The sequence below is a fragment of the Athene cunicularia genome (genome assembly GCF_003259725.1).
Source record: "Athene cunicularia isolate RWA chromosome 1 unlocalized genomic scaffold, athCun1 chr1_part2, whole genome shotgun sequence".
NCBI classification, from domain to species: domain Eukaryota; kingdom Metazoa; phylum Chordata; class Aves; order Strigiformes; family Strigidae; genus Athene; species Athene cunicularia.
This window is the reverse complement of record NW_020799092.1, coordinates 66,412,079-66,424,018: the sequence shown is the minus strand read 5'-3', so window position 1 is coordinate 66,424,018 and position 11,940 is coordinate 66,412,079. Positions and strand designations below refer to the sequence as shown.

The 11,940-nt window shown below is 43.3% G+C and overlaps 1 protein-coding gene across 6 annotated transcripts in view; it reads right to left on the bottom strand.

Moving 5' to 3' along the window:
- Positions 1 to 1,232: 1,232 nt before the first annotated feature.
- The window catches only part of CELSR1 (cadherin EGF LAG seven-pass G-type receptor 1), a 174,361-nt gene continuing 163,653 nt past the window's right edge, over positions 1,233 to 11,940 (bottom strand). For 2 of the 6 annotated variants that reach the window (XM_026868159.1, XM_026868160.1), the window contains exons 28-35: positions 11,176 to 11,302; positions 9,115 to 9,240; positions 8,684 to 8,820; positions 8,068 to 8,171; positions 7,073 to 7,240; positions 5,906 to 6,148; positions 5,353 to 5,617; positions 1,233 to 3,466 (exon numbers count right to left, since the gene is read on the bottom strand). In XM_026868159.1, coding sequence (XP_026723960.1) covers positions 3,442 to 3,466; positions 5,353 to 5,617; positions 5,906 to 6,148; positions 7,073 to 7,240; positions 8,068 to 8,171; positions 8,684 to 8,820; positions 9,115 to 9,240; positions 11,176 to 11,302 — 1,195 coding nt within the window. In that variant the 3' untranslated portion in view covers positions 1,233 to 3,441. The remainder of the gene's footprint in view (positions 3,467 to 5,352; positions 5,618 to 5,905; positions 6,149 to 7,072; positions 7,241 to 8,067; positions 8,172 to 8,683; positions 8,821 to 9,114; positions 9,241 to 11,175; positions 11,303 to 11,940) is intronic. The other 4 variants (XM_026868161.1, XM_026868162.1, XM_026868164.1 and 1 more) reach the window with 4 other exon arrangements.

The following is an 11,940-nucleotide window of genomic DNA, read 5'->3' as shown; positions in this document are numbered from 1 at the left end:
AAGTTTATGTGGGTCCAAAACACAACAGGACACATAACTGAAAGAAAAAACGGGCGGCCAGAGACAAGCACAACCTCTCCTGCTGGGGAGCCCTGAGCTGCAGCGTGTTGGGGGCTGTGGATCTTGCTGGGACCTCCTCGCCGTGTAACATGTGGCTGATAATCCTCTTTTGCTAAACATCTGCTGTTGGCTGTTGTTGGAGACAGGATCACAAACTGGTCCGTCCTGTAACTATGCTGCTTATGTGAAAGCCTGAGGCTTATTTCTGCTTTTCCACAGTACAGTGAACCAACACTGGAGAACAAACTGAAGTATTAGTGTTCCAGCAAAAAATGAACTTGTACAATAAAATTTTAGAACAGTTTCTCTTTGGGCTAATTACTTGGGTTTAACGGCGGGTTTTGGCAGAGCTGTTTTTGATCCTGTCTTTGATTTTGCCCCTAAATCATGACAGTAACCACGGTCTCTCCCTTTGACCTCCCACCTCCCAGTTTATTACCTAATGTTTAGAAACATACATGCAAAAGTTGGCCAGATGATACTGAGAAATACTTTTCTTTCCAGAAAGCTGGCAGCGGGTCACTGCTGTGCCTCATGAGACATGTGAATGAAGACTTGCACAACAGCCTGAAAAGTATAGAGTGAGCAAGACCATGGCCTGGCCTCAGTTGGCTTGAGAAAGCCAAGAACATAGCCAAGAGTCTAGAAAAGTTCTTTTCATTGCAGGCTTTCATGGGCTGGGCTGGCTGCCTCACCCCTCCTCTCCAACCTCCTTTTCTAAACCCAGTGCCTTCCTGGTGGTCAGCTTTGCTCTGGGTTAGAAGAGGGTGTTTTTCCTTCCATGGACCATTTCCCAGGTGTGAGAAATGCTGCTGGTTTGGATTGAAACACAGGGCACATGGTGGTACCCTCTGTCAGCAAAGAGCACTGGGCCGGGGGCAGGGAAGGGGCGCAAAGAGAGAGAGAGAGAGTTTGTGTTTGTGTCTGTATCCACCCACTCAGAGCAACACCACCCCCCCACCACCCCCCAAGACAGCACACAGGGCTGGCAGCCTCCTGCAGGGAGCAACACTGGTGGCTGATTCTTTACAGCCTCTGCTTCCTCAGCAACAGTGATGGGTACGCATACATCCCCCCCTCCTGATACTTTCTAAACCCCAGGAAATGCCATTTGGACCCTCAGCATCTGTACTGCAGATAAAATAAGCCACCAGAGAAAGAATACAAGTTCAAAAAAATTTCTTAATTTATTGTAAATTCTCCTTTCATCTGTGCTGCAATTCCAGTGTTCTGCACATTAATAAATATACATTTGTTAAAAAAAAAACAACGTCCAGTGTCTAATCTGCCATAAAGCTTTTAAAAAGTCATAAAAATAGGTTTTAAATTTTTTGTCATTAATACAACTGACCCTCATTTACTGCAACAATTCTGATCAAAATAAAAACTACCTACATCTCACTGGGACAAAATATACATACACAGATGTAAAAACAACTAGCATGGGTTATACACAATGCCTGAGCACACAGCCAAGTGCCAGACCCTTAAAACATTCAAAACATTTTTCAGTCAGAAAATGTCACACAGTATGTTGCATAATGTTTAAAGGAACAGAATCCTTCCTCCCTCTCTCCTACCAAAGCCTTCTTCAGTACATTTCAAAATACGTAGGAATCAAATGACACCAAGATTACAGTATGTATTATTTCATCTTTTCCTCAACTCCTGCAATTTATTTAGCCTAATTTTCTGTTTTTTCCCCTTCACACACACAGTTACACAAATGAAAGCCAGTATTTTCCCAAAAGGGCTGCTATAGTGAACAAGGAGCTCCTGAAAGCCTTGGCAGCAGAGAGCAGGTCACGGCCACACCATTGCCACCCTTTGAGTCGTGTATTCCCTCGACAGGGACCTGCCAGCAGAGCTCTGTCCCACAAGACGCAAACTTTTTCACATCTTAATTTTCCTTTTCTTGTAAACACTGCAGGAGGCTGAAGAAGGTGACAGGCCATGCTCAATTTTCCTATACTTGTGAAACCAACACATTTTGTGGGAAACATGAAACCTTAAGCCTTCCCTGTGCTTTTTGAAACATCAAGGCGGCCAGGACTTTGTCAAAGAGCTGGACAGTGAAACCTGAACATCCTTAAAAGATTTGTATTTCTGCTTTGATTAGCAATATGCTGACTCCAGTAGGAAAGAAATTAACAGTAAAATAAAATATTGTGCCTGAGGCAGAACTTGCCCCACGGGAGGAAGGCCCTCTTTTTGGGGCACACCGAGTGCTGGCTTGTTGCAGAGCCAGACCAAAGTCAAAACCTAGCATACAATGACACCACTTGTTTTCTTGTTCTTGGTAAGAAAATACTGATTTGACTTCTTCCAGACAAGGACTGTGTTGAAATCTTAGATGAAGATATGATTTATTTTTAGTCCTGAAGTTCAGTTGGTGAACATTTCAATGCACTTGAGAGAAGAAGTCAAAACACCAGGAAATGAAAAACCAAACCATTTTTCATGGGTTTTAGAAGAGGTTATGAAAAAAACATACCATGTTCTTAAAGTGTTCAGAATCTGTCAAGTAAACTTAAAAATTATAGTCATGGGTTTTGATGTAATCTTTACTATACTACTCTGAAAACTGCATTGCATCTTAAGGTGTCTTCCATGCAAACATCAGTTACTTTATCAAACGCCAAATTCAAGTAAAATTGTGCAATGTTCATATAAAAAATATCAAAACCTCTTTTAATTGCTTTCCTATTATCAAATTAAGAAGATCAGTATAAATGTAAAATATACAAAGGAACTTTTTCTTTAGCAACACCATACAAAATATATAAAAGTATCTACATTTTTATATATATATATATAAAGAATTTTTTTTTCTTAAGATGATGTGTCCATAGGGGGGGTTGGATAGAGATGCTGGCATAGAAACAAAAGGACACTTGTTGGGATATTCCTCCCTAGAGCCCAGCAAGCCAATAAGTTCACGCTGTAGCCAGACAAAACTCCACAAGAGATGTCTCCTGGTGCTTGTCTTAAGGCTGATGGATTGACTTACTGTAGGTCCACTGCGATAACATCATGTTTTACCGTGGTTCTCCTCAATAATAAACAACACCTGCAGTACTGTCCACACTGCGAGCAGGTATCTGTCCCTCACAGTGCATCCCTGTGGCCACTTCCATGCATTTTGGCACGGGTTCATGCCGTGCAAGTGTACCACACAGCAGCCTTATCGCAGGCGCATCTGGGCACTGCATCTCTGCCGTGAGCGGCCAGGAGTCTGTCATAACATGAAGCCATGTGGGGATCAATGCCCACCTTGTCCTCCTCGCTATGTGGCCTCTGATGAAGTCCGAGCCAGGTAGGCAGCGACCCTGTGACAAGGAGTCCAGAACCGCGCAGCAGTGGTCACAGTTTCCTGATGGTTCAAATTGAAGTTTCGTTACTGCCTCTGTTAGTGAGAAGAAGTAATCATGCAGGCTTAGGGTTAAACAGGCACAGGCAAACCACGCCACCCGAAACCACCTAATCCTTTTTAGTAAGGACTCATGCTCTGTGAAGTTACCATGCCTTGCCAATCCAACGGTTGCCAGGGGGATGCTGCCCTGGAGGGGAAGAGCAGCTGGGAGAAACAATTCCAGGTAGTACACAAGGGATGCACTCTTTAGAGGAAGGTCTATGGAGGGCTTGCATTTGGCTAATGCTTAGGTGAAGATGCAAGGTTCACAAACAATTTTACAAGCTGTTAGAAGCCTGGTATTTTAACAGATTCATGAGATCTGCTGTCCAACAGCAGAGTTTTACATTATGCAGAAGGTGCAGAGATAAATTAGTTGCTTAGTACAAGTTGGCTAGTTATTCTCCAGTAATGGCTGTACTACCTGGTGGCAGCAGGTAGTTATTGCTCGTTAATGACATCTCTGTTTTCTGGCTGATGAGGATATATTTCATCAGCCAGTTCCTGGCAATCCAAAGATGTACTTTTATAGTGAGCTGGGAATGGTCTGTGCACCCAGACAACATGGGTGTATAAAGCATGGTGGGACAATGACAAGAGTTAAAGCTGGGTGAGAAATTTTGTCTCAGCTTGGAGAAAGAATGAGATTATTATTTGTGTTCATAAAAACTGGGACTATATGCATAAAAAGTGCACAGACTTTACATATGGCTGTTGTCCTCATTTTAACTGCAAGAACTATGATGAGTAATGAGGTTTTCAAGAGTACCCTTTGGCTGAGGGCTTGCTCAGCCTTTTGTTAATGTTTGATTTCGTTTACAATGGCAAATACGCACACCAAACGCTATGCAGTGGGTGGGAATTGTGCACCTGGTAATTTAGGGTCAGTAGCTTGATGTAGCACTTTCTCTGCAGCCTTTGGATCTCCTGCCTAGCAACGATTTCCCTCTGCCCAGCTGGACGCCCACCCCATGCTCCCTAGAGCCTAGCACCTTTCCCCACCAAAACACTGGGCTTCCTCAGGGGTCCTCTTCACTGGGGTCTTGCCCCCACCCGCCCTGCCAGACACCCACAACAGCTTCTTGCTGGTCTTACTGGACATGCATCAAAAGAGCTGCTCTCATGTTTACCCTCTACTTCCCCTCCTCTTTGGGTGCCTGGTATTGGTCACATTAATTGCACCTCATTAACCATAGGTCCCTAATGGCCCCAAACACTCTTTCTGCTGCGAAAGAGAAGACACGTGAAAAACAGAGGGGAAACCAAATGTTCCCATGGTCCAACTGGGGTAAAGGTGAGGGGCTGGGGGCACAGAAGCAGGAGCAGGGGGTAGCCCCAAACAGAGGACCACCGAGGGCACGCATGGCTCTCAGGACCCCATGTGGGCACTGCTAAACCATCCCAGATGGCTGGCAGCATGAGATGGAGTGGAAGAAGCCCATCCTTGTTCAGGTGATGTGTGTAGCCAAGAAGGGCCAGGGAGCTCACCCAGCAGGGAGGGGATAGATAATTCATGTGGACATGGGAGCACAGTTCGCTGTGACCAGGGAGTACAAGCACAGCAAGTCCTGTGGCAAGGTGATGGGGCAGAGCTAGGTTGCTCTAGTCCACAGCGTGCCAGTAACACATCAGCTTGCTAATACAGAGTATGCCCCGGTGACCAGTGACAGGTGTCTGTAACAGCACTTTGCCCTGATACCGAGTTTGGCCTTCACATCAGTGAAACACCATGCCTTGGGGACATGGTATGCACAAGCCATCAGGGATCTGGCCCAGTTACCAGGTGAAACTCTTGCTCATTTGGGAGTTTGGGGTTGGAAAGTGGAGGGAGAGACCAGAGTCATGGGAAGTCTGCCAGAGCATCCTGATGTGGCACTTACTCTGAGTCTGAAGTGTCAGCATGTCCTGTTCCCACGTGGACGTTCATGGCCATGCCATTGAGCTGGTCTCGAGACTGCTCCCTCCGAGCATTTTTTACTGTCACTCCTGAGTCTGAGGGAGAGCGGACCCCATCATTTGTCCCCAGGGAAGTAGTCCTGGATGAGATTGTGGTCTGATTGTAATCAGATAGCTTTTCCCGCAGTCGATTCTTCATATTCTTATCTACCAGCGGGGGAGGGTAGGTGACTTTATTTTTTAAGATGCCTGTTGCAGAAAAGAGGGAATAATGAGAATTTTGAAACATATCAGTAATTTTCTTTATCAAGCTAAACACATCCAAGAAGCGACATTTTATATTTCTTAATCAGACTTCTAGTTTGTCACTATTTCAAAACCAAAAGATTAGACTTCAGCTACTAACTTCCTATGGTGTATTTGGTTGAAGCCATTTGGAAAGTAGTATTCCCCAATAGAGCTGCCATATGAACTAATGAATGCTCATTCACAACCCAGTCTCTCAGTCCAGCTGTGAGGTGAGGCTGGCTGCCCTACCTTTCCTCTGCTCTGGCTGCTGGTTATTCTGGTGGGACAGAGGTCTGTTCTCCTTCTGCTGCCCTTCGTTCTCCTTGTCCTGCGGCGCTTCATTGCTGTGGTTCACCTGGCTTTCCCTGTGAAGCTCTACGTTGACCTTGGTCTCGACTTTGAGTTTCTGTTTCCCACTGGGGTCCTCACCGTCGCTGGCCGTTACACACTCTGTGGGCCAATAGGGTTTCACATGATTGGGAAGGGTATCAACTGCAATGCAAAAAAATACTAGCTCGAAAAACACTTCAGATATGTTTTCTCAACTGCTGCCCAGTTCCTGTTCGCTGTGGCTGGGGAGGAGTTGAGTGTCAAACCAGAGCAATTATTCAGGTGATCTGTGCTGGACGACTGCACTGCCCTTAGGATGTAGCAACACCCACAAAACACCCCCCGTAGGATGGCAGGGTGTCCAAACCCTCTCCAGAGCAAGGTCACTAGCTCCATTATGGAGAAGTGTGAGGCAAACTTCAGTTCTCCAGGGCTGGCGATCCCACTGGCTCCTTGGGGAGGATGGTTTCTGAAGGGTGAGGGCACTCAAGGCACATTGTGCTGTGTCTGTGCACAGCACCAGCACACAGCCTGGAAGTTTGTCAGGCAAAGCTTACTTAACTTTAGGACAAGATGAACTATGCCTAGAAATGCCTGCACACTGCCATATCATACAGTATTGCTATTAATACTGTATGATGCCATTGATATTAATGGCCAATAATTGGCCAACACTTTAGGTCCAGGACCTACCCAACACCACTAAATCTATGTGCCTGTATTGCATGAGGAGAGGCAGGTATTTCTTCCCTCTGCCCTCAAAACAAACCAGCTTCTTCCTCCTCTTCTTCCTTCACATGAGACTTTGCTAGCTGGGTAGCACCATTTGCAAGTGCTGTGGGGACTTGCCTGCAAAGCCCACTCTTTGCCTGAGCACCCTAAGTTGCGGATTTGCTCAAGCATCCTTTTACTTGTGCTCAATCACCCCCATGAACAAGAGTTTGGGAGGAAGAAAGGTCTCTAAGCTGGAGACAACAAGGATCTCTGCAGAAGCAAAGCACAGCGGTAGGGACGCTGTCTCAGTCATACGGTAGTCTGTCAAATTTATTGCATCTACTCTAAAGTTATTTTATAGAAGGGTAGTACCTTTGGGTGTGCTGTGGAGTGGGCCATGTTCATTATTTTTGGAAGTAGATGTGTTCCACTTTTTCTCTGTATCGAGTCCATCTTCCTCACTGTCTGATGAATGGGAAGAGGCGTAAGAGCTGCTGTGTTCATCAAGGGACAGCTCACTGTCGGAGTCTGAATCGTGCTCTACAAATGTGGAAAGCGGAAACACAGCAATAAGAGTGTGGACAGGAGTTGAACAAATATATCTGACAAACGCAAAAGGAGAAAGAAAAGGCAGCCATTTGGTTCAGGCCATCCCAGGAATAAGCTCTTACTTCTGTAAGTATACATAGGACTAGTTCACAAGGACTGCGGCATCCATCCAAGTAATTATAGTAAGCACAACTCAGCTCAGTTAGTGGGCAGGACCTTTTATGTGCATGGGAGGTGCAGAACAGAATGGGGACACTTTTTTCCTTATTCAATATGCAGAGCAGTAACTCTGTAGGATCTCAATCAACACAACACACAGGCAAACAAAGGTACCTAGAAATATTAAGAATCTGCAAATGCACTTAAAAAACTTAAGAAAATGCTACAAGGCAACAAAATTTAACGTCAAGACCTAAATGAAAGGAAGTCAGACAAGAGACACTTCTCATTTTCTTGTACAAAACATAGCAGTAAAGGATGATATTGCCTCAAGGTCTCAAACGTTAAAAGATCTCCAATTAAAAATCAAGAGCAACAGCACATAATTTGTGAGAAAGAAAGGGGACGCCAGAAACTGTCAACAGCTGTGACAGCTGTCAGATTAAAACTGAACCATCACAAGAAGCAGATACATGATATTTCCATTACAGGATTCCCTAGTAAGGCAGCCATTGCATAGCTCGTTATGCCAAGAACATAATCAGAACGAGACACACCAAGTCATACTAACTACTCTTTCTATTACAGAAGCCTTTGAAAAAAATGCTGAGAAGGAGAAAGTGCACAATTGGGTCAAAGCATTTAGAAATAATTCTTACCATTGGATTTTGATGGATTCCTGTGAAAAATGGAGGAATCTGCTTCAGTCTGACCAGCCCTTGCTTGACTTGAGGATCCACTAAGCTTATGAGCAGCCTCATCCCTTTGACAATAAAAACAGAGGACAACTTTTTTGGTCAATTTACTGTTCTTAAGAACAAAGCTGACATGCAGATGAGATTCTTCCAGCCAAATGCAGACAGCTGCAGTGGATGCTAGCCAGCCTGTGCTTGATTGTCAATGTGGTCACTTTTACAGCAAAACATAGGTTATCCTAATGTAGCTGTCTGCCTTTGGCCACATGAATCACACTCTGAAAAAGCCTGAAGTTAATAAGCTAAATTGCACTCCTTGAGACATGTCTGAATTTTAACAGGCAAGCAGCACGGCCCATATAGTTAACATAGTAGTTACGTTAACCACAGCACTGTTGGAACTCCCCACCGAAGATGCATGCAAAAGAAAATGTATGAAAGAAAATGACAGTCACATAAAACAGAACTGTTAAGACATAAAACAAATAGCATTTGAACCACAACATTTTATGTTTTCCACAAGAGCAATAAAAAAGGGAAAGGCAAGCACCTGAAAGCCATGCACCTGCCACCTGATTACCTGAGAATATAAGCAAGGTAGCTATTGTGGCTCTTGGCTGACCTGACGGTGCTTTCTAGGGAGACAGTGGATTCCCCAATAGTTGTGCGATACATATTTGGCTCTTCTGTATATGTGTTGTTACAGTTCAGAGATCTCTGAAGGAAAAAACAAGAGACACAAAGCAATAGTGAATGATCCTACCAAAAGCTCACATTACCTGTGAATGTATTAAGTTTTGAAGGAACTAACTTGGTTTTGATGCTGAGGAAAATAATTCTTTTCTCTCAAAAGTTTTCATTAAAACAGTAGTGAAAACTTTTGAAAGAAGCCATCAGTAATCTTTATACAAGTAATTGAAAGCAATCAGACAATTAGCTTAATTAGGGATAAGCCACTTCAGGTAACTTCTACATCAAAAGGATGTGTTTTCCACAGTGTTTTTTCCTTACAGTTAATAATGTAGCTCTTGTTGCAGTGGAATCGTCTGGAAGAGGTTTTTTCCCAGTTAAAGTGTTCTTCAAGTGCTTCCTAACTTCTTTGTTAAATACACAGTGGAAGAAGAAAATGAACAGTCCCTGGATCATTTTAGAGAGAGGAAGAATAAACATAAATGATTGATTACTACCAAACTGCAAATACAGACATTAGAGAACAAACATTTTGAAACAACCCCTGAATTCTAGTTTGTGGGCCATGATTTCAATAGAAATAACTATTTTCTGTCTTTGACTGAAATGACACTGATTGATCTTTGAGGACTTAACCATTTGCCTCCAAGTTCAAATGTGCATAAAAGGCCTGGGAAAATACATACAATGATGTGTTCCTCCAGGATTTACAGAGCAGAGCCTGAGGTAGGTGCCACACTCCCTTGTCATTTAGGAAGAAACTTTCTTCTCAAAATACTCAGTGGAGACCTCAACATCCTACTGGAAGATATTGCAGGGATTTCTAGTACTGTACTTGCACTAAGATTTTAGAGCTTTTACACTGATGATGAGACAAAATCAATAGCAGCACATAAAAAATATCACAGCCTTTAGTGAAAACCTCTGGAAATGGGGAAGGTGTCCTGAACACTGTTGTTAAGAGAACTTTAGAAAACTTTGTGAGATGTGGAGAGATACGGGGTGCAGAGAGGTCCCAACTTTTGCCCCACATGTTCCTTGGTTCAGCAATACCCCCTGGTGGGAAAATCACTAAAATCTCCAGGGCTGGGCAGTTGATGGTTGCCAGGAACACACATTAACAGCTTTAGTTGGGGCCAGGGGGGACGCATGTGCATGCCTTCAGGTGTATTTGCTCTGAGGGAATTACTGCAGCTGCCAAATTGTATTATCAGTTTTGGTTGGAGATATAGTATATAGAGGCCAATCACTCATGAAGTTGCAGCTGTACCAACATCACAAGATGCTTGCATTTCGTGATTTCAGCCAAGGCAATTGACTTAGGGTAACTTTAAACTTCAAGCTCACTTTCTAAACATTCAATCAAATTTGATCTTAGTTGGCATTAGCACTTTGGGATTATTCATTAATAAAATTCCCATAAATGTCTCTTTAAAAATACAAGTTCAAAGAAGGCAATGACGTGAAACGCCACATACCACTGTGCCTCTCTGGGCAAGTTTGGAGAGCTGCTGACTTTCCTCCCTCTCATTGGGTTTATATTTAATTTTATTTTATTTCAGGCTTGTGGAAGCCTGGTTTTACAACCTGAGCGTATTTATTTCAGAGCACACCAGTTGCAGTGGCAAAATAACCTTGCTTCAGGCTGGCCTATCTGGTGTGCTTCCAGGGCAAGGACAGTCATCTCCAGAGGAGACCCATCAGACTTCTTTTTCTTTTTGTCTGCAATTTGTGGCTGTTGTGCTGCAGCTGACAAAGCATCCTGCTAGCAGTAGCTGTTTTAATACTGCCTTGACAGTTACTGCCATCCTGGGTCACATTCAAATGTGACCAACACGAAACTGTTGTGACTACTTCCATGTCAGGTCTCCTACAAATAACTATTTTCTTTATCTTTAATCAACACGTGTGTACAGTAGGACAGGAAACACAGTAAAACCTTAATTCAATGACTTGTACTTGAAAATCATTATTTGTCTCATTTCCTTAAACAGTAACTTAATTTATGAAAGTCTTGAACTTGGAGTCATCCACTCTGTGTGAAATAAAACAGTCTCTTGTTTGTGGTAGCAACAGAACAACTGTTAACAATGAGCACAGAGAAGACAGTAACAAAGATTTTGTCTCTAGAAAGACACAGGTATAATTGTCTACTGTTATTTATCTGTCACAGGTTACAATAGCAAAGCATTTGTCTTTAGAATGACTAAAAGTAAGAGATGCAATTACTCAAAGTTGTGGTCTTGGTGAGAAAAGAGAGCAAAAATTGTACTTGACATCTCTATTCTTTTTAAGTTAGCTTATGTTTAGCAGGTTTTTGTGGGTCAGGGTGCAGCAGCATGCTCACCAAGGCCTGCATGGACAAGATGCCATCCAACTTACCTGCAGGCAGCTGAAAATGGCAAAGAGATAGTGAAATGTCATGACATCGCTGTTCACTGCCATCAGCCCCAGCAGCCACGTGGCACTGATGAGCAGCAAGAGCAGAAATGCTGTTCGCAGCACAGAGCTGTAAAAGAAACACGGACGGGCATTTACAGAATGATAGGACACAAATGAATAGCCCAACTTCTCTGCATGGGCTGTGTGTGCCACATGCCCAATGATTTGGCAACTGGAAAGGCCCTTTGGGAAAATGAGAGCAGTGTTCACCAGCTCCCAGTTCCCAGCTCTCTCACTGCACTACTCAATGACTTAGCATATTAAGGTACAAAAATGGTGATTTCTTTTCAAGTTCATTTCCAAGGTTTTCTTCAAACAAACCAGGCTGTTTGCCAAGCCCACACCTTGTTGACTCTGAGGAAGAGGTCTAGGTGGTAAAGGGCCATATCCATCCCATTTCTGTTTGTTGAGTTCACTCTCACATTCCTTCTCAACATTATAGCCCAAAGTTTTGGATCAAGGGCACTCGGGAATATGTTTGCTTAAAAGCATTATTTCCACAGACACTTTCAAAAGATGGTCACAATTCTAGTGGCAAAAGTTTTGTATTATGAGTAAAATTGCTGCCATTAAGTAGCAATTATACTCCATTTGTTCAGGGAGATTTAAAAACAGAAACTTAAGAAAATTACCCAACAGCCAACACTGAATAATTAGCTAGAAGCCTTTTGAAATCTCATACAGCTACTTCAAAAAAAAAAAAAA